Source organism: Lutra lutra, chromosome 14, assembly GCF_902655055.1.
Source record: "Lutra lutra chromosome 14, mLutLut1.2, whole genome shotgun sequence".
In the NCBI taxonomy this organism is placed as follows: domain Eukaryota; kingdom Metazoa; phylum Chordata; class Mammalia; order Carnivora; family Mustelidae; genus Lutra; species Lutra lutra.
The window spans coordinates 79834271-79854985 of NC_062291.1; the positions used below are offsets into that span (position 1 = coordinate 79834271).

Consider the following 20715-nt stretch of genomic DNA (forward strand, 5'->3'; position numbering starts at 1 on the left):
ACCCTTCAGATTGTTTTTCAGAGTCCATAGTCTCTCATCGATCACCTCCCCTTCCAATTTCCCCCAGCTCCCTTCTCCTAACTCCCCATGTCCTCCATGTTATTTGTTATGCTCCACAAATAAGTGAAACCATATGATAATTGACTCTCTCTGCTTGACTTATTTCACTCAGCATCATCTCCTCCAGTCCCGTCCATGTTGCTACAAAAGTTGGGTATTCATCCTTTCTGATGGAGGCATAATACTCCATCGTGTATATGGACCACATCTTCCTTATCCATTCGTCCGTTGAAGGGCATCTTGGTTCTTTCCACAGTTTGGCGACCGTGGCCATTGCTGCTATAAACATTGGGGTACAGATGGCCCTTCTTTTCACTACATCTGTATCTTTGGGGTAAATACCCAGTAGTGCAATTGCAGGGTCATAGGGAAGCTCTGTTTTTAATTTCTTGAGGAATCTCCACACTGTTCTCCAAAGTGGCTGCACCAACTTGCGTTCCCACCAACAATGGAAGAGGGTTCCCCTTTCTCCACATCCCCTCCAACACATGTTGTTTCTGTCTTGCTAATTTTGGCCATTCTAACTGGTGTAAGGTGGTATCTCAATGTGGTTTTAATTTGAATCTCCCTGATGGCTAGTGATGATGAACATTTTTTCATGTTTTGTGTTCATTTTTATTCATTCATGCATTTCACTGGGTTTGAAAACAAGCCATGTCTCCCAAATTGGGGTTTTTCAGGGTTACTGGATGTGTGTGTGTGTGTGTGTGTGTGTGTGTGTGTGTGTGTAGGCTTTATCTGTGATTTGAGAGAGAGAGAAGGGAGGGGTTGGGGGAAGGGAGAGAGAGAAGCCCAAGCAGACCCTCCACTGAGCAGAGAGCCGGTCGCAGGGCTCGATCCCATGACCCTGAGATCATGGCCCGAACTGAAACCAAGAGTCGGACCCTTAACCCACTTGAGCCACCTAGGCGCCCCTCTAGACGTGTTAACAATGCTCCCTTCTTCAAAAAGTTTTGGAAACCTTGAATTAAAGCAGAGCTAATGGATTTCTTTCTTGGAGACTTTCTCAGAACTTTTGATATGCTAATGTGCACAGCTGTCTCCCACAAAAGGGTGTACACCCCAGGTGATAAGCATCTGTGCTTGGAATTTTTTTTTTTTTGCAAAACTGAGACACAGTGAATTCAATCTGAGAAACACTGTATTTGAAAATGGTTTGCTTTCTATTTAAACGTTCTCCTTGTAGTCATTTTTGCTCTGTTTGATTTGTGTAGTGAAGACTTCGTACCTGAAATTAAATCCAGTTCCTACCAGACCGTCAACAATTCCCACTTGTCGGTAGATGTCGGTAGGCAAGGTTTGGTTTGCAGTGAGATCGCATTTTTTGGTTTCTTCATGTCCTTGTAATTTTCGGGACTTCCTGTGGAAGGAAGGAAGACTCCAGGTAGGCTGGAATCTTCTTGTGGCCTAGGGAAAGATCCTAGACTGAGAGCCACGAGGGGTCTTTTGACCCAGATCTTTACACACCTTCGCCTGGATGTGGGCCATGAAGGCAGACCACCGTAGGAGCCCACAGGCTGTTTTTTTCTCTGTCTGCTCTTTATCAGGACAGCAACGGGCTCCGCGGTTGGTGTAGGAAACTGGCCTTCAGCGAGGTCTCAGTCAGATATTACTTCTATTAGGTAACTGTGGAATTTCTAGCAATAACTGTCTTTGAAAATGTGTCTTTGGTCATGACTGAGCAGAGAGCCGGTCGCAGGGCTCTCTATAATCATAATAACTTCTGCTTGATGAGCTCCAACCGGCTGACCCAGCCTCTGCCTTCACTTGTAACTTCCACCTAATCAGCAAGATGGCTCTATCATCCGCATTTTATAGAGGACGAAACAGGGGGCTCGGAGAGCTTAAGTAACCTGCCCAAAGTCACACAGCTATGCTGTGGGGAAACGAACCTGCCTCTGACCCTCAAGTCCCCAAGGCCATGGCCCTTACTGGATGGATGCAACCTGGCCTTTTGGTGGGATGGGATGGCTGGACTTTAAATAGCTCCCCAGGAAGGCTGGTGCTTCCCTGTTTAGGAATGTGCCGCTAGGAAGTGTCCAGGATGTGGTAGTCTCACCGGAAGGAGGCTAGCCAGAATAGCACATCCTGTGGCCACACGCAGGACTTTTCAGCTCCCCCCCCATTCCGAGCCCCTGGAAGGCAGCCAGCAGTGGGGCTCTCTGCAGGCACAGTGCTGGCCCAGATGCTGCGTGAGCTGCTACCACTGAGTAATTCTGCTTTTGGAATGCGTGGGCAGTAATGCGCCTCTGGCCAGTGGGGGAGATTCTTTTCAGATTGTGAGCCAAGGTGGAGACTGTCTTGGTGTCATCCCCAACATGTCCAGGCAGGGCAAGAAAGCTCTCAGCGGACCATCTTTGCCGTGTTTCTGACCCGGCCCTTCCTGCCCGCGGGAGGCCAGCCCTGTGCCGGCGGTGTGGCATTTGAGGGCTGTTTCTAGCTCGAGAAAAAGATGCTTAACATTGAAAAGTTGAATTAAATGTGGCTTTTCAAAAAGGAATCGGAAATGAATGGATATTAAATTGCAGACACCCACACAAGAGACTGGTTTCCACTGACTAAACTGCTTTTTTTGCTGATAGTAGTTGGAAAGGGGTGGGGGGTAGAGTAAAACCATCTCTTCCAGCTCTTTCCCTTTTGTTTGATGATTGATTATGAGGAGGGGCCGGAGACTGGCTTGGAACGAGGCTCAGTTTGGAAGGAGCCTCTCCTCCCAGCAGATCTGAGTCCGAGTCCGCCTGAGCACAGGGACGAATAAACTGCAGGCTGGGGATGGGTTGTGCACGCGCCTTGCGCTGGGTCACTCTCAGGAACAGCAAAGGACCAGAAACTGGGGGTGGGGGGGTGACGACTCAGAGCAGCCCAAACAGAACCAACAAAAATTGGGCCTGAGGATTGAAAATCATTACAAATGCTGCCTTGACACGTGAGGCTGTGACCCAGCCTCCCGGGGCTGTTTTCTCATAACCCAAGGAAATTGATGGGACTGTCCACCGCGTCCGCAAGCTCAGTGGCTAACTTGGTGGCTCCTAGCCTGGGCCCATTTCCTCCCCCCACCGTCATGATTTCATTCGGAGGCTGTCCCTTACTTTAACAGCTATTGTCCTTCTTGAGTGTGGTATTCTCAATACTTTTTTTTTTTAAGATTCTTTCTAAAATTTATTTTAGAGAGAGAGCACGCGCATGCACTCATCCGCTCCTGCGAGTGGGGGGAGGGGCGGAGGGAGAGGGACAGAGAGAGAGAAGCACACTCCCCGCTGGGTACAGGGTCTGACTCGGGGCTTGATCCCAGGACCCTGAGACGGTGACCTAAGCCTAAGTCAAGAGTTGGATGCTTAACTGACTAAGCCACCCAGGGGTCCCTCGACACTGTTAAGGAATAGAAATTACCCTGGACATCTGTTGTCATGCTTCCTTGTCATCCAGCACCCCCGTCTCCTGAGAACAGCAGCTAGCATTTACACTGGGGACTACGTCTCCCCCACTGGACAGTCTTGGTGGGACCAGTAGTCATGGTGCCCCACCCTCCTGGGGCCAGGGGGTGGACACAGGACAAGGACCCGTGGATCCAGCCGGCCCTCCCCTCGGAGGCCTCGCAAACCCTCCCTGGGCCCACGGGCAATGCTGGTAGAGCCCCTGCAGCTGAGCAGCCTCCCCTCCCCCGCCGGAGCGCTGGGTTCCCGCCCTTTCTGACCCGATCTGTCTACTTTTCTTTCCATTCTTGGAACTCCCTTCGTGTCTCCAGTGAACCCCCGCCCCCCTTGGCCTGAGATTGCCAGCGACATGTCTGGGCTGGGAACCAAAGAACTCTGTTTTTGCTTCTCACTGCTGAGAAGACACATGTGCACTTACTTTCCCTGCTGAGTTTGGAGACGGAAGAGCTTTCAGAAGGAGGCTCATGCGCCAGTGGAGCGGCCTAGTCTGTCCCCCTGTCCCCCACATCCCAAGCTGGGGGAAGAGGGTGCCCCCTGTAGGCCCATCCCCTCCAACCACAGCCCGTTCTGTGCTTCTGCCCTAGGATTTGCACCTCCTCTTTCCTGGGGCTAGCGTTGGGGGAAGAGGGGGAGGGAATGCCAGCAGCAGGAAGGGGGGACAGTGTGCATGCAAACATTTTAATAGAAAGCAGCTTCGAGGGCAGACAAGTTCAGCTTCAGATACAAACTGTTTCCAAATGTGTTCAACATGACACGGGCCGTGTTTGCAGAACATTTAAAAATTTTATCCAAAGGCAGCATTTTGTCTGTGCGGTTTTTCCCCCCTGAGTAGTTCAGGAAGAGAGAGAGGGTAAGAGGGAGAGAGATAGAGAAGGAGAGTGGGAGGTAAAAGGAGAGAGTGATTTGGTCTCTCTAGGCTGGCCTCCAGGACAGAAATACGGGCATGTGTTGAAGAAGGTGAGAGGGAAAAGCCACATTTGTTAGTGAGGTGCCCCAGCTGTGTCCATGAGGAAGCACCAGCAGAAAAGCCTCTGCTTCCCTTGCTGAGTCCAGCTTTTGGACCCTATGCTGTCTGCCCTTCACACGTGTCCTAGGGGGCCTGGCCTGATGGGGCGCCCCTCCTCCTGGCCTCATCTCCTCCCTCCTCCCCTCACCCACTCTGCCTGGCCTCCCCTCCTCTCTGGCCTACCAGCGCCAGAGCTGTTCTCCTGGGGTCCAGGCCATGGCTCCCCGGCTGTGTCCCCACAGCTGTTCCAGAGCTGCCCTTCCCACCCTTTGGGTCCCGCCCGAAATTCTGCCCTGGACGGCCCTTCCCCAACCCACTGCCCAGGGTGGCTCCCCACATCCCCACGCCAGACTGGACGGCCACTCTGAGGACAGTCACATTTCACTCTTCACCACCCCCCACCCCCCATCTCCTTAGCCCAGTCAACAGTTGTCTTATTTGCTGATTTAGGTCTCTGGGCGCTGCTGGAGTGTGAGGGACACGCCGGCCTGACGCACTTGTCAGGTAGTCGCTGCGGGACAGAGAGGTCCCAGGACCGGCCCCAGTGCTCTCTGCTCAGGAGGAAGCGAGGCCCACGGCTCTGAGGCACGGCTGAGGGGGGAGGCCCGGGGCCTCTTGTCTGATGAGGGCCTGATGGCTCAGGGGGCCAGCCGCCACCCCACCTCCCCAGCCCGCACTCCGCAGCCAGGCCTCATCTGATCCCCGGGGCCGCCCGCTTTGGACGGACGCCTGGCCTCGCCCGGGCTCCAGCAGCCCTGTGGTCTCGGGCAGTCGGAGTGCGGCCGAGGCAGGGAGGTTTCCTGTGGCAGGGAGATGTGTGCAGGCCGCCAGGTTTAGGCCTGTGAGGTATTTTTCTTCCCTCCCCACCCCAGGCCTGCATCCGCCCCCCGGCCACCTTCGGGCCCCTGACCACCTACAGGCCAGAGCCGTTTGAAGTGGCTGAAGAGGAAGACTGCGGGGCGGGGGGCTGCTCTGTTTACACAGGGTCCTTTTACTGCTGAGCCCACTTCTAATCCCTGAAGCTCAGGACAGGGGTCACTCGGGGCCGGGGGCTGGGGGGCTGGTGGCCCTGGGCCTTCAAAGCACAGGTGCCAGCAGCTGCTCAGCGGGCTCTGTCTCCTCCAGGCCTCTGTCTCAAGGTCTGGCCCGGTGCGCCGTGACTCTGTCCTGAGTCCTCAGCGAGGAGGGTCCGGGTGGCCCCCCGGACGGTGGCGAGGGCGGGGGTGGTGCGGCGCTCGGCGTGACTCATGCCCGCCCGCCGGCCAGTTCTCCTTAGACAACCTGATTGTCGGAAGCCGCTGACTCAGCCACCGGAGCCGTCCAGGAGTGAATCAGATAACACAGAGGCTGGGCTGGGACGGCTTCGAATCTCCTGGAGTCCGTCCCGCAGCCTCGTAAAGCGACCGGGAGCCTGGGCTGCGGATGGCACTGCCATAGTTACCCTCTTATTTTGTTTCTGTGTTTTTCCATTTCGGATTCTTTCCCCCACTGCCTCTGTGCCGGTCGTTTGTGGTCTCGTGCTCTGGGTGCCGGAGCTTAGAGGGCTGCCCTTGAATTTGCTGCGGGCGCCCAGGCCCCTGTTGATGTTACAAGGCTTCTGTTACCGTATTGATTTTTACCATTTTCAGGGGGTGGGAATCAATATTTCATCAGGGAATGTAAACCAGGCAGCGGAGCAGCGGCGGCCCTCATTCCTCTGCGCGGCCTTTGTCCAGAGGCCGATGGGGACGTGGCCCCTTCTGCTGGGACTGCAGCTCCTTCTGGAATGTGGAAATGTTTCAGTTCCCCAAACTATCAAAACCGGAGCCCTTGTGTGTTCTCTGGCCTGGGTTCAAGAACTTAGCTGATTGTTAAGGAAATTCTTTGGCTATGTTTTTCTCTTAATATGGTAATGCCTTTTTTCACATTGGCACTCTCTCGTCAGGGAATTAGGTTAAGACTCTTATTTATGGTTCTGACAAAGCGGTTGTTGGGACTGAACGTGTAGGTGCCGCATCCAGAATGTCTCCCGTCTCCATCACTGAGTGGGGAGCGGGGACATACAGACATACACTGCTTCCGTTGGACAGTTTAGCGAGTAGGTAACAATGCGGGAGAGTCCAGGGCTGGTCACCTGTGGCTTGCAGGCCACATCTGGCCCTCCATCTGTTTTTGTAAATAAAGTTTTATTGCGACACAGCCATGCCTGTGATTTAGAGTCTGTGGCTGCTTTTGCACTGTATCAGCAGAGTGGAGTCGTTAGGATGGAGACCACATGGCCCATGAAGCCGAGAGTATTTACTTTTGGGCCTTTCATAGATGAAGTTTGCTAGCCCCAGTGTGAGACAATTAACACCTTGTCCTAGAGGAGCTGAGTGTGCTAGAGGCCAAGTACGCTCGTTAAGGCCCAAGCTCTAGGTGACCAAAGAGGGGAGCACAGAGAGGCTGAATTCACTTGCTCTGTCTCTTGGGGCTGGTGCGTGCGCGTGTGCGCACGCGCGCGTGTGCGCGCATGTGTGCATGTATGTGTGCGTGTGCTCGAACTGTGTTTCTTTGCTGCTGCTGCTGCTGCATCGCTTTTGGTGGATTAAGCAGATTATGTTTACTCATTTCTCTGCATTTTCAGTAGAATTTCAAGATGTTTTGAAAATGATTATCCAATTCCAAATCCAAAAGATCTTTTAAGGTCTCGTGGTTCATTTTCTTCAGTTACTCTTTATTCATTCATGGATTCTGTAAGGCTTTACTGAGCCTGTGTCTTGGGCAAACACTGTATTAGGTCCTGAGCACGTATCAGCCAAGCACAAGAGCCACGTGACCCCGGGACGACAGGCTAGGGGGGAAACAGAAAAAATGGGATATGAGGGTAACAAGTACAGAAAAGGAACAAACGGAAGAGGCAGGAGGCACGGAGGGCTGGGGAGGCCTCTGTAGGTAGTGTAGGCAGGAAGCTTATGTCTGGGGTGACAGGAAGGACAAGGAAGGACAGAGCCAACCTAGGGGGCAAGGCTGGACCCCGAATCAGGTGCAAACTTATTTCTCAGTGAGTTTATTAGAGCCCTTCAGAGCCCAAGCTACTGTTTCCGGTTATTAGCTGGTTTCTGTGCATATTGTCTACATTTCTTATTGGCCTTGCTCTTGGGGATTCCTGGTCATATTTTGGAAAGCTCCAGTTTTTTATGTCAATCTCTTGAGAATCTGTAGGTGCAAAGGCTTTGTAATGAACTGGTTACCTCTTTTCATAGCAGTATACATGCAATTTCGCAAAACTGGTTTCCTACAATCACCATGACCACCTTCTGTGGCGTGGGAGAAATAAGACATTCTGGTGAATTGAGGACTGATTATTTAATACATTAATACATTAGCATTTAGTAATGCTTATCAAGTCACTCTTGTTATTTGAGGCACCAGAATCTGATAATGAGAGTGTGTGACTCATGGTATTTCCCTCTTTGCTTTGGCCACTGGGGAGCTCATTGAAACCATTGGTTTTGTGGTGAGAATATTCTCTATGACCCCATTTTATGCCACGAATATATGTTAATTAATGTAACATAGTAGGCCCTGTGTCACCGACCATCTCAGATTATTTTTATGTTGAGGCGGTGATGCATTATACATCTTTAAAAAATTTAAAGCTTAAATTTGAAAGGAAAGATATCTTTTGGGCTCCTCTGCATACAGGATAGCAGGGGCTCTAAGTGGTCATGGGGAGTGAGGAGACAATTCAGTTCAACAGACACTGGGTGGTTGCTGTGCATTGTGCCCTGAATCGACCAGAGAGAGATCACTGCCCATCCCTTCTGGAAGGCGCTTTTAAAATCTGGTTTGTTCATTCTTTCCTTTTCCATTTTCATATTCACCAATTTTTAAAAAATCAATATTTATTGGCCAAAGTCTCTTGGAGCAGCATCCATGAAGCTGAAGTCAGTGGATAAAAGTGGAGGGATAAAAAAGAAAAAGTGGAGGGATCAGAGGGGCCGGTGTATACGAAAACCAGAGTGACTCTTGATGGAGACCATGGTTTGCCTCCTCCGGGTACCACAGAATTTGTACAGTCACTGGCCGCTGGGCTTCTGGATAGAACTGTTGACATTTTGTGGTTTAAACAACAAGCGTAAGGGAATTTTCAAGATGCTCATGTTTCTGGATACAGCTGGCAGGAGAAATATTATAGTGGGGTTTGTAAACAGGGAGGACAAAGGTGGTTGTGTTTGCCTTTTCTCTTTCTGCTTGTACACGATCAGACTCTTCCTCTTTCTCTCTCCCCCTGACTCCCCCACATCTCCTGTCTCCCCACCCGAGCCCTCCCCCACAGCCGTCGGTGGAACAGCCTTGGAGGCCTAGTCTGCTTTTCCGAAGGAAGCCTGCAGGTCTGAGAGCTCTGCTTCTTGCTGGCTATGGGGGATGTGCTATTTTCTCCATCACATATTTTTAAAAGAAAATGAAACGTTAGCATAACTGTTTCCAGAAAGCACGTTGAATCACTCAGTTGAGTCTCTGCCAACAGCTGCAACATTAGTCTTTGAAGCAAGCTTCAAGCGACACCCAGGACCAGCCTGGAAGCCCCGGGCCCTTGACAACGGGCCTGCTGGGTGGCTGGCGGAGGCCGTGGCTCCTGCAGATTCGGCAACAGAAAATATTTTTGTAACAGGAGTACTTTATACTTTCCAAGGAAGAAAAAGAAGTCGTTCACTTGCCTCATTAGGCTAAAAAAATTTTTTTTTTCCTTTAGCTTTATTAGTTTGTTTCATTGACCTTCTCTGCAAGCTTCAGGGAAGGAGGGAGCACTGGAGTGGGGACTCAAGGCCTATTAGGCTAAACCAGTGTGGCCAGAAGCTGCAAGACTGATGGGCCTTCACTCTTAGAGCCTCTCTAGCCGACTCCTGGCTAAGCCAGCATCTGCAGAATTCCAAGAGTCCCCTCTCCGCTTGTGGCCCGAGCTTGCAGGCTCATCTGACCCCACTGGGGGGTTGTATGAAAAGCAATCTATTAAGGACGGTGGTGCCTCTTCTGATCTCACCAATTTAACCATCATCTGCTAATAGGTTTTTTGGAAATCATCCAGGTCTTTTGGAAAGGACCTTAACTGTCAGAGCTGAGATGACCTTGGACATCACCATCCTCAACAATCTTATTTTAGAAGTGGTAAAACCAAGACTCAAAAGAAGCCAATCAAATGGCCCAAAGTCATGGCATGAGCTACTACAGGACAAGGTCCAAGCCCAGCTGTCCTGTTGCCTGGCACGTGGTGCTCTTGGGGTCTGCAGGGTTCCTGCAGACATATATGCTGAAGTGGCATATATGTGTGTGCCTGGGTGCATGTGTGTGCGTGTGCACATACGTGTGTATGAGTATGCATATGCGTGTGCATATGGTATGTGTGTGACTTTGTTTGAGTCTTCTCTTCCGCACCAGCCTTTGCTGTTGCTGGAGAAGAAGCCTGAAGCAGGCCATCACCCGGGGACCTTACCCAGCACATACCCAGATTTTCTTCCTGGGGGGCTCCGGGGCTTGTGATTCACCTTTAGCGTGAGTCCGGGTCCCATGCAGAGTCCTTGAAGCAGGTGGTGCTGCACAGGCCTGCCTCCATGCCCCAGTCTGGGCTTGTCTGAGGATAATTCAGGCTCCCAGCATCGGAGGAGCAACATGGCCCAGGCCCTCACCCTGGGGACTTGTGAACTTGGCCTCCTCTGGCTGGTTTCTGTGCTGGTTGTCCTTCGACTCCCCAACTGCCCTGTTGTGTGTCATATCCGCTGCCATCACCTGCCGCTGTGCAAAGGTCCTGTGCTCTGAACATCTGGACAGTGAGCAGGGTAGGCTGGAGAGGACACGTGGGTGGGGGCATGGGGAGGATTCTAGTCCTGGTACTGCCACCACCTAACTGGGGGAACGTGGCAGCAGAACAGGCAAGATGACTGGTCCCACCGCGAAGCCGGCTCTAACAGCAGAGGAAGTGACAGAGCAGGAGGCCCGTAGGGCATGCGGACAAGGGGTGGGTTGGCCAGGCTCTGCTTGGATCACTTGTGTCGTGCACTGATGAACACAGAGACTTCTTGACCATTACTTTTTTTTTTTTTTCCTAAAGATTCATTTATTTATTTTAGTGAGAATACTGGGTCATTGGAATAATAACGCCCAGGCCATTACCAGTTTTTTTTAGAGCCTGACATGGGGCTTGATCCCACGACCTGAGATCATAACCTGAGCTGAAACCAAGCATGGGACAGCCAACTGACTGTGCCACCCAGGCACCCCTCGTGACTGTTACTGTTTTCTGATGAGGATTTTTCCTCTTGCTCCCATCTCTACCCCATAAAAACCTGCATGAAGGAGCATCTACTTATCAGAGCCCTTCCCAAACACAGTTAGGTATTAGGATTGCTGCTCTAAAATGAACCACTTTGCCCTAAGCTTTGGTGGACCCTGGTGGCCGCTGCTCTGCAACCTTCCCCCACAGCAGACTCAGCCTTCCTCCTGCTGGTACAGCCCTGGTCCATCCACTCATCCCTAACACTGCCGAATCCTGGGGAGGGTAAGGCCATCATGGGGGCCATGTTCCCCTTGCCAAAGAATGGTTGGGGGTAGCCTTATGACTACTTGCTGGCCGATGACCCAGGAGGAAGTAGGTGCTAGGTCCCACATTCTTTGCTCTTCGAAAGAGACTCATAGGGGAGAAGATAGCCTTTGCCCGCCACTGGGCATAGTCCTGTCTATATAATGCCCGGAATGGAGGTGGCTTAAGTTGATCCTACCTAAGGAAAGATGTCTACGAGTCTTTGATGTGACTGGCCCTCATGCAACCCTGCCCTTGAACAGCTGGACATTTATTCCATTTGAGTTGGGTTTTCAGTTACTTGCAGCTAAAAACGCCCTCATTGATACACCCAAATCATTTTTAGTGCTGATCTATATTTAGTCCTTACGGAACATTCTGGACTGAGCTGACCGTGGCAATGGAGATTGGGACTTTGTCTCTTTTTACTACCATGTGACTCCAACCCATCAGACAGTAGGCCTGGAGGCACAGATGGATTGATTGATCTGTGTGCACTGGGCCCGGCTCATCAGAGACGCTCAGTGGATGCTTGTCGAGAAAGTTCTCTTTCATGTTGGTGGTGTTTCATGGGAGCGGTGCTGCCAGGCCTGCTGGTTTTTTGTTGTAATTAAATGAATGGGAGAGCCTTCTTTAATCACACTGTGCACCATCCTCTTCCAAGTTTTCGCATTAAATCTACCGCACAATTAGTATCCTGCCTATGGGTAGTATGTAGTCATTTAACACAGACGTGATAAGTCTGGAGTCCGCACCCAGGACTTCTGACACCCTCCCCTGGGCTCTTCCTCCACCGGCCTGGGTGGTAGTGGGCCGGAAACCCAGGTGGTAGGGGGTGTCATGTTTTCTTAAAGCCGCTCTCTGCGGTGGTGGCGTGAGGACGTCCTTTAGCGTTAGTGAGTCCCCTCGCAGAGAGCCACCCCTGCTCTCATCGGCATGAGCGTGGCCTTGAAAACTAGCAGCACAATGGAAACATCTCGAAGGACTTGGGCCAGTCTTGAGCCCCATGCTCTCCATTGTGGAGCCTTGGGGATTTCCTGTGGGCATTTATGAGCTCTCCCAGCCCACTGCCGTGGTGTACACACCCGGTTCACTTTGTCAGCCCCCTGGTGGTTCGAGAGTCTGACGTGGGAGTGGGATCCGCTTACCCCCTTGCTTCCTGCCAAGTGGAGGAGAGATGTCTGGGTTTGCCTCACGGGCGTGCTGTGAGCCAGGCTCCACCGAGATGCTGAGGTGTGGGAAGTGGCTGTCGGGAGAGGGGCGCTTCAGAAGGAGACTCGGGCAGAGTGTCTGCTCCGCGAGCCTTGGGGCGCCTCTGATGTGGGTGGCTTGGGGACCAGCCTTCGGACGGCGCTGCGGAGGGGAGCCGGGAGTGCGCGGACCGGTGTTCCCCATCCGGAGGTCAAGCGCGAGACGTGTCCGCGTTTCGTCTCCCCCAGGCCCCCCGTGGAGCTCGTGTCTAGACAGCTCTGGAGTCAGATGCTCAGTTACCGAGTAGGAGTCTGGCCAGCAGAGGTGTAGCTGCGCTGAGCAGACAGAGCCGCGGTGAGGACTGAAACCCCGAGGAGCCCCGCTCCGACCTGGGGCAGCCGGAGGGCCTGATGCTCTTGGGGCCGGCAGCCCCTGTGCGGAGCAGGGGGCCAAATGGCCCCGAGGAGACCTGGCGGCCTTCTGGAGAGCTCTAAGTCTGGCCTGACCCACACGTCCATCCCACGTTACCCCCTTGCAAGGGTTTCTGCCGACAGTTGGGTTCCAGGTTAACACGTACCTGGAGTGCAGGTCGGCCCGTGAGGAGGCCTGTTCTCTTCTCTAGCCAGGCTGCTCCTTAGCTGGGAGGGGCCGCCCTGTCTCTGAGTCTTGGTTTCCACTTCTGTAAAAGGGGGAACGCCTGCCCCAATGCCCACCCCCCTCAGCCCCCCGCCCCCGGTTGGCCATGAAAGGCTTTGCCAGCTGGGAGGTGAAAGGTGCCTTCCTCTCACACCCATCAGGTGCTCCTATTAAAAGCCCCACCCCCTGGGATTTGTCCACTTGCTTACTTCTGTCTCCGATCGTCCTTCATGATGTGGGGGTGCTTGAGGGAGTAGCAGCTTATACGAGGCAGATCTGATGTTGCCCACGGGGCCCATCGGTGCACATCTGACTGGCCACTTGGGACCCAGATATCCCCTATTTTGTTCAAGTGAGGACTGGTTCTTGGGGAGACTCCCTGGTGTCCACCTGTCCAGGCCCATGTAGTCCCTTGAGTGTGACACCTTCACAGTGGTCTGGGGATCCCGACCCCTCCCCAGTGAGCGCAGCAGAGCTGCTTGCAGGCCCCGGGCACTCTCCCCCCAGCAGGGTGTCGTTCCTCCGTCCTCACAGCTTCCGTGTCCCAGAAGTGTTTGCCTCCCTGCCTCATCCGCTGGGCCTGAGCTGAAACTTGGGAAAGAAGAGGTCTGGGGGTGCTGTCTTGAGGCCCCTCTGCTTCTGAACTCCGAGAACCAGGAGCCTGCTCTGCGCCTTCCCAGGGTAGGCGAGGACTAATTGGGATCTTTCACAGCCCTGCCCCATAGGACTTTCTGATGTGGTTCCCAGACTGTGGCTGAGCTGATATGGGCTGGGCCCACCTCTGTGTTTGAACTTGATCTCTTGCCTTGAAGTTGGTGAAAAGCCAGGCGTGCCCAGACCCAGGAGTCTTCCTTGCCATGTCCCCTTGCCCAGCCCTGAAGGAGCAGCTGTGTCCCCAGCAGGCCTCCCCCAGACTGGCTTGGTGCACATCACGGGCCCCCCTCGCCCACCCGCTGTGAATGTTGGATGAAATCATTGCTGGCAGGGGTGGCTGGCACGGGCCCAGGGTAAACAGGCCGAGCTGAGCTCGCCCGCATGCCGCTGGACGCCGAGGAGCTCGGGGAGTGTGGAGCGGCAGGCCTGCCCCTTCCAGAGCAGCACGGGGCACTGTGGCCTCAGGTGACCCCAGGGGTCACTGTTAGGGTAGCCCGGTGCCACCAGCCTTTTCCTGGGTGAAAGGCTGGGTGACACGGGCTAGCTTGTGGGAGTTTAGTTGGTGGGGTTCCCTCACTAGGTCTGCACAGATCCCCAAGGCAGCAACAATCACCATCACTTCCGGGACGCTTACCTGTCCCACTAACAGGATGCGTCACACGAGCCAGGCAATATTCAAGGGCTGTTGGGGTCTTGTCACCTCATTCTCACAACCAACTCACGAGAGCGGTGTGCCGTGTGTGGTAGTCCCATTTTCCAGATGTGAATACTGAGACCCAAGTTGTTGTAAACTCGGGCCAGGATCAATCAGGCAGCCTGGCTGGGGGTCTGTGCTCTTGACAGCTCTCCTGGGCCCCTCACTGGCTGTGCTCGGAGGGGCGTTCCTTCTCAAAGCCAGTTTTAGATCCCTTCTTCAACGTTCCTTCCTCCACGTACTTTTTGGCCCAGTACCTTTCTTATTTGGGGTGGGGAGGGGTCTTTGTGGCACAGTGCTGTGGAGCCGATGAGTCTGTGTTCAGGGTCACAGTCCCAGGCACGAGTCTCTGTCTCAAGTCACCCAGTCTCTTGGAGCCTTAATTTCTTCATCTGTGAAATGGGCCCAGTGATCACCCCACGTCACCTCATCTGCTTTCAGGGTGTCTGCTCTATCCCTCTCAGGGCAGATGCGAAAGTAATGGCTCATTTTGACTCACCCCACCTTCTTGCCCCGCCCCCCACCTCTTCCTTTCTTTTTTGAGGTGGACAAACAGGAGGATTGGAAGTGCTATTTGCAGGAGGTCAGGGCGGGGTCTTGGCTTCCTGGGCCTGGGCCTGGTTGTTTGGGGCAGCTGCTCCTCTTGTTGGGGAACAAAGGCTAGAGGAACTCGGGAGGTTTGCTTGGCTCTGGAAGGAAAGGAAGGGGAGGGCCTCAGGCCTTCCTCATGGACGCCCCAGCCACTCCAGCTGGCTAGATCTGGTCTGAAGACTTGTGTGGAGCCTCTGACTGTGCCTGGCCTCTGGCGGCATCGGGAAAGGGGCTTGTTGGATTAGTCAGTTCAACAGGGCCAGGGAGCAGAGGTGGTTGATGGAGGGTCTTTTCAGGCGAGGGGAGAGGCTACTTCTTGGGTCTTGGTGCTAGTGGAGAGGTGGGGTGGGGGGCTTGCCACCCCGATTCCCCCTCTGCCTGTCACCAGAATTGCCCTATACTCAGCGTGGAGACTCACCCAGTGCGGACTGTGCAGTTCCCGCCCTCAGGGCCCCCGGCTCCACGGGACTCTGGACAGACGTGCCTCTGATAAGTGGGAACTGATCCTTTGCACCCTGGGGGGTGTGAGCTCAGGATCCAGCGCGCATCTTCACTCTCTAAGACGGCCTTAGGCAGTCGGGCCCCAAATTCAGACTTTGTCTCCCAGTCTCAATTAAGTCTGTGCTGATAGCTTCAAGATGTGTGACCCCGAGACGGCCTCCCGTGACCTTCTGTGTTTTCCTTGGCCCCGAGACAGCTTGCAACATGTTGGTGGTAGTGGGTGGGAGGGGCCGTGTGGCCTCGGCCTGGGAAGGGATGATGGGCCTGACCTCGCTTTCCCACAACGCCTGTCACCGCGTGGCGCGTCGGTCCGTGCTGTTCACTGAGCGCAGCGACGCCTGCCTTGTGGTTCCAGGGAAGGCTGCCTGTCCTGCTGCTTGGCCGCTCCTCAGAGCTGAGGCCAGGAGAGTTCGTGGTCGCCATCGGAAGCCCGTTTTCCCTTCAAAACACAGTCACCACCGGGATCGTCAGCACGACCCAGCGAGGCGGCAAAGAGCTGGGGCTCCGGAACTCAGACATGGACTACATCCAGACGGACGCCATCATCAACGTGAGCCCTGCGGGGTCGGGCTGGGCGCTCGGGAAGCCGGGCTTGGGAACCAGGGGTGGAGTCAGGGCCCTCAAGGTGCTGGGCAGGGAGTTCCCGTTGAACCCCTAGAGCAGATGAGGTCGAGGGGCCGTCCTCAGCCTTTGCCATCTCCAGGGGCTCCTGTGAAGGGGCCTTCAGATACGCCAAGGTCCGTAGCCCAGAGGAGCTCCCATCCCACCCGAGGGGCCATGGCTCCTCTGCTTCCAGGCCCCTTGGCAGAGCTGCTTTCAAGGCTTTGTGCAGAAGGGATGCTCACACAGGTACGGACACTGTTGCTCCTCCCCCCAGCACCCCCAGGTGTTCGCTCTGCCTTGGGGCACAGTCTGAGCCTTAGGCCCTTACTGACCGATGTCTAAGGAGGCCGGGCTTTGCTCCACACCGTCTCATCAATGGGATCTTTTTTAAAGTCACATTTTTTTCCCTTCAGCAGTCATCTTACAGGGTTGGTGTTTCTAAAGAGTAATGCCCCACCCCCCACATCTGTTTAATAGATAAGACAAAACGTGTTTTACGCACTTGCTGCCTCGAGTAGGTTTTATTCCCAAACTTTCCTGCGATCTGCATGAAGTCATGGAAAAAGAACAAACCATGCAGGTTTCCAGCCCCAGCAGCGAAGCAGGGATCGCAGAGCTGGGAGATGGTGAAGTCTTGAATACTCGAGCTAGTGAGTAGCCCAGCTGTCCTCAAGAGAAGGAAGTAGTGTCGGGTGCTGTAGGGAGGTCAGAGTTGGCCTCTGGGCTTCGGAGCCCCCCCCCCAAATCTCATTTATGGCACATCTAAAACTTCCTGTAAAATTTTAAGATCCCTTTTTTCAGCAAAATATTAGGTTGACAGCAACAAATCTGAGAAAACCTGAACCCAGGGACATGCCAGGCAGGGAAATACTTTGGAATATGTAAAGATAGGAACTCCTAACCTTTTAATTTTTGCTTAATTTCAGTATGGAAACTCTGGAGGCCCATTAGTAAACCTGGTAAGGCCTTTTTTTTTTTTTTCTTTTAAAATACATGCATATGCTTTTTTTTTTTTTTTGCTTTCTTTTCAGACTTGAACTTGCCAAAGCACATTATCTAATTCTTTTAAAGTGAAATCTGTGAATGTACTCTATCTTTGCAAATTACCCTTCTTATCTTTTCTGAAAAGAGCAAGGCCCCTGGAGTCTACCTGAGGACACTCGTATTTCAGAGTTATAAATCAGGCTGGTGGAATTCAGGGCCGATCCAGGAGTAGCGGCAGGAGGAGGCCTTTATTTTGAAGGTGTCAGCACTCCGGCCTGTTATAGAAAGTCGTGGCCTCAGAGGAGGTCTCCAGGCCGCTGCAGGAACTGGCTTGGCTCCTCCACAGTCTTTGTCTTGGCCAGAGGCCCTCCCTCAGACCTGGCTGGAATGAGGAGTTACACTCCCCTGATTCCCCCCGCCCTATGCGCTCCCCCCCGCCCCCCCCAGATGTCACTTCTGTCTGTATTTAAATACGTATGCATGAGAAGGGAAGCCTGAGAATCTGTCCGAGTGAGGTGAGTGAGGTCCGCACAGCTCAGGGGTCACCCAGCTCTATTCTCAGGTCCCTCAACGAAATTGAGGCCGTCTTTAGCAAAGCCCAAGGCGGCAGTGCCTCCTGGAAGGTTCTGGATGTCAGGGACCAAATTCCCAGGCCTCGCAGGAGGTACCAGGAAGGGACTGATGCTCCCTAGGCAGTTTGCCCTTCTCAGCCTGAGCCGAACAAACCATGTAACAGGAGGGTTAAGATGATGGTTGAACGGCGTGAAGGGAGTCTGTGCCTTCGCGAGTAGTGTTCACTGAACTGTGAGTCTGTCTTGAACCGAAGCCCATCCCCGCAGACTGGCTTGCTCGGGGATTTCAGGCTGGTCTGTGACACGCAGAGGAGGGGAGGGGGCGTACCCCGCAGCCCCGGAAGCACCCATGGCTGCTCTTGCCATTTTCCTGGGGACTCTAAGCGCTAAGGTTGTCCCCCCTGCTGTGGGCAGAGGCATGTTAAGATCACTGGAAACGGAAGAAGCAGGAGGGTGTAGACAGCCACCTAAAGGACTCTGAGACCTGTTCCCTGTGGAAGGAGTGGAGGGGCACCTTGAAACTATCTGCTTCAGGCTGCTTTTACAGCATGGCGGACCCTAGGGACTGAGCCTGCTGTGTGTCAGGGCTCCCCTTGCTAAGGGTGGGTCCTGCTGCCTGAGTGATGCCTCCCCGCTCCGGCCCTGGGACTCCCCCACTACCCCCGTCAACTCATTCATGAGCTCAGAGACTTCTTCACACCGACGACCTCTTCATCTTCTGCTAAACCTTCGTGCATTCAGAAGGCTGTTCCCATCTCGCTCTTCAGGACGGTGAAGTGATTGGGATTAACACTCTGAAGGTGACCGCCGGCATCTCCTTTGCAATCCCATCTGATAAGATTAAGAAGTTCCTCACCGAATCCCATGACCGGCAGGCCAAAGGTAAAACACAGCTCTTCCTGCCGTGGAAGGTTCCGGAGGGGGCAGGCCACACACCTGAACATGAGCCAAGGCTTTCAGATCCGAAAGGCAGATGGGATGCACGTTGTTAGGCCCCTGGTATTAGGTCACAGGTGTTGGACCCTTGACCGTGAACATTTCATACGGTTTAGTCTAATACGTACCAGGTGGGATTGGAGGTGATTTCTAGACACCGTTTTACTTAAGTTCCTTTGCGCTGTCAGGTGGAAAGTATTGGTCCCATTTCTCTGATGAGGAAACTGAGATTCAGGGAGATCATTCATGCCACAAACGGCTATCGATCCATCTGCTTGGGGTGAGGCTGGGGGTTCCGTGGCTCCGCAGGGGCCTGTGTGATATTTACCTTCTGCCGGTGGGAGGAGGAAGGATGGCAGCAGACAAACAGGCAAGATTTCAGATACCAGTGATGTTTTCTTGCAAATGAAGCAGGTGGCAAGCTGGGGAGTGACGGGGTTGTGGGGCTGGCATTCCAGACCCAGGAGTAACAGACTCAAGGCCCCCCTGGGGGGTCTTGTGTCTGGAGTGCGGGAACGTGCCGAGCTGCACAGACAGATGTGGAAAGAGGTCAGCCAGGATCACAGTGGCCAAGGTGAAGGCCTTAGGGCACACGTCCACATGTGCGACAGGGAACAGACGGTTCATGGTCTGGTGGATGTCTTTGAGAAGTGTTTCTCATGGTGGGTGGAGACTGCCGGAGGGGCTGAGTAGGAGCTGTGGGGCTGGGGAAGAGGCTCTCCCAGCCGTCCACACCAGGGTGGGGTCATATTCTGGATTTTTAGGAGGGATAGAACCCTCATCAGATGTCAGGACAAGGACAGAGGAATCAGGTTCTTGGCCCTTCACTGAAAGGACAGGATTTTCCCAGGTCCCGTGGCAGGTGGGGTTCTGAACAAGATACGAACCACAGCCTCAGTGTACCCCGATGGGCCCGACTTTACACTGCCAACCGAGGGATCGACCCTCATAGTTCCTGGTGTCCCCGGGACAATGGCCACCTGAGTTACCTCTTGTTCTTTTGCTGCCACACCAGGCAAAGCTATTACCAAGAAGAAGTATATCGGCATCCGAATGACGTCACTCACATCCAGGTGGGTAAGCAGGACTCCCGTGTCTGTGTCTTAGATTTAAATAAACCTGAACTTTAGAAGGCTCCCACTGGCCCCTTGGCAGAGAAACCTCATGCTGCCTTAAGCATCTCAGTTTCTGGTTAAAATTAAGAAATATCGGGCACCTGGGTGGCTCAGTCAGTTCAGCATCTGCCTGCGGCACAGGTCATGATCCCAGAGTCCTGGGATCGAGCCCTGTATCGGGTTCCTTGCTTGGGGGTAGTCTGCTTCTCCCTTTCCTGCTTCCCCTTCCCCCTGCTCTCATGCTCTCTTGCTCTCTCTCAAATAAATAAAGTCTTCAGAAAATAAAAAATAAATAAAATTGAGAAACATCAGGAAAGAGAGGAAGGGCCATGAACCTAGGCCTCTGGTTTTATCCTTCTTTGTGTGTGTGTGTGTGTGTGTGTGTTTGGAGCAGCTCCTTCCTTCTAGAAGATTCTGCCCTCCTTTTTGAAGGCAGCCCTGAACAGTGGGGTGTGTTGGTCACTCTCCTTCATGCCTTACTTTCACCACTTGTTCTGTTGAAACCCACATTCCAGGAGTGCCCCAAGCACCTCCTCCAGCCCAGAGTGCCCTGCCATTCCTAAGCCTTGCCGCCCTGTGGGCTGTGGCTACCGGAATGCTGGGTCAGACCTCGATGACGGATGGGCTTGTTTTCCCCGAGCTAGTGGAAGGTGCAGCGTGTGGCTGCCAGCCTCGTAGCTTACCGGTGTTTTAACCTTGATGAAAAAGTCTGGTATCATCACATGAGTCCTGGTGACTAAGGGCATGGTTGAAATGCTTATAGGTCATGTCAGCAAAGAACATATTAACATATAACATAGGTGTCACTGTATTCATTATCACAATTACTTTATTATTAATCAGTTGTGACTATATTACTGTGATTTAGATGCATATTAAATTTTTGGCCCTCCTGAATATAGACTGAACTGCCAAGACTAAAATGTGAATCAGTTACTTGTCTTGGAACCGTGGGAGATGGAGGTATGGAGAAGGAATCTAGGCCCTGGCATCTGGCTTCCTGAGTTCTTCTCCCAGCTCTGCTACTTCCTGGCTTATGACCTTGGGAATGACTTGACCTCTGTGCCTCAGTTTCCCCCTCTCTAAGACAAGGATAACAGTGCAGGCATTTGGGTGTGTGGTGAGGGCCAGGTGATTGATTGTGTGTCGAGGCAATTTAAAGCAGAATCAAAGCTCCTGGAGACATTTTCTGTTGGAATC

The 20715-nt window shown here is 53.3% G+C and overlaps 1 protein-coding gene across 2 annotated transcripts in view; it reads left to right on the forward strand.

Annotated features, from left to right (window-relative positions):
• Positions 1-20715, forward strand: part of HTRA1 (HtrA serine peptidase 1) — a 50640-nt gene that overhangs the window by 27687 nt on the left and 2238 nt on the right. For both annotated transcript variants that reach the window (XM_047702666.1, XM_047702667.1), the window contains exons 4-7: positions 15661-15855; positions 16835-16867; positions 18232-18346; positions 19416-19473. In XM_047702666.1, the coding sequence (XP_047558622.1) occupies positions 15661-15855; positions 16835-16867; positions 18232-18346; positions 19416-19473 (401 nt within the window). The remainder of the gene's footprint in view (positions 1-15660; positions 15856-16834; positions 16868-18231; positions 18347-19415; positions 19474-20715) is intronic.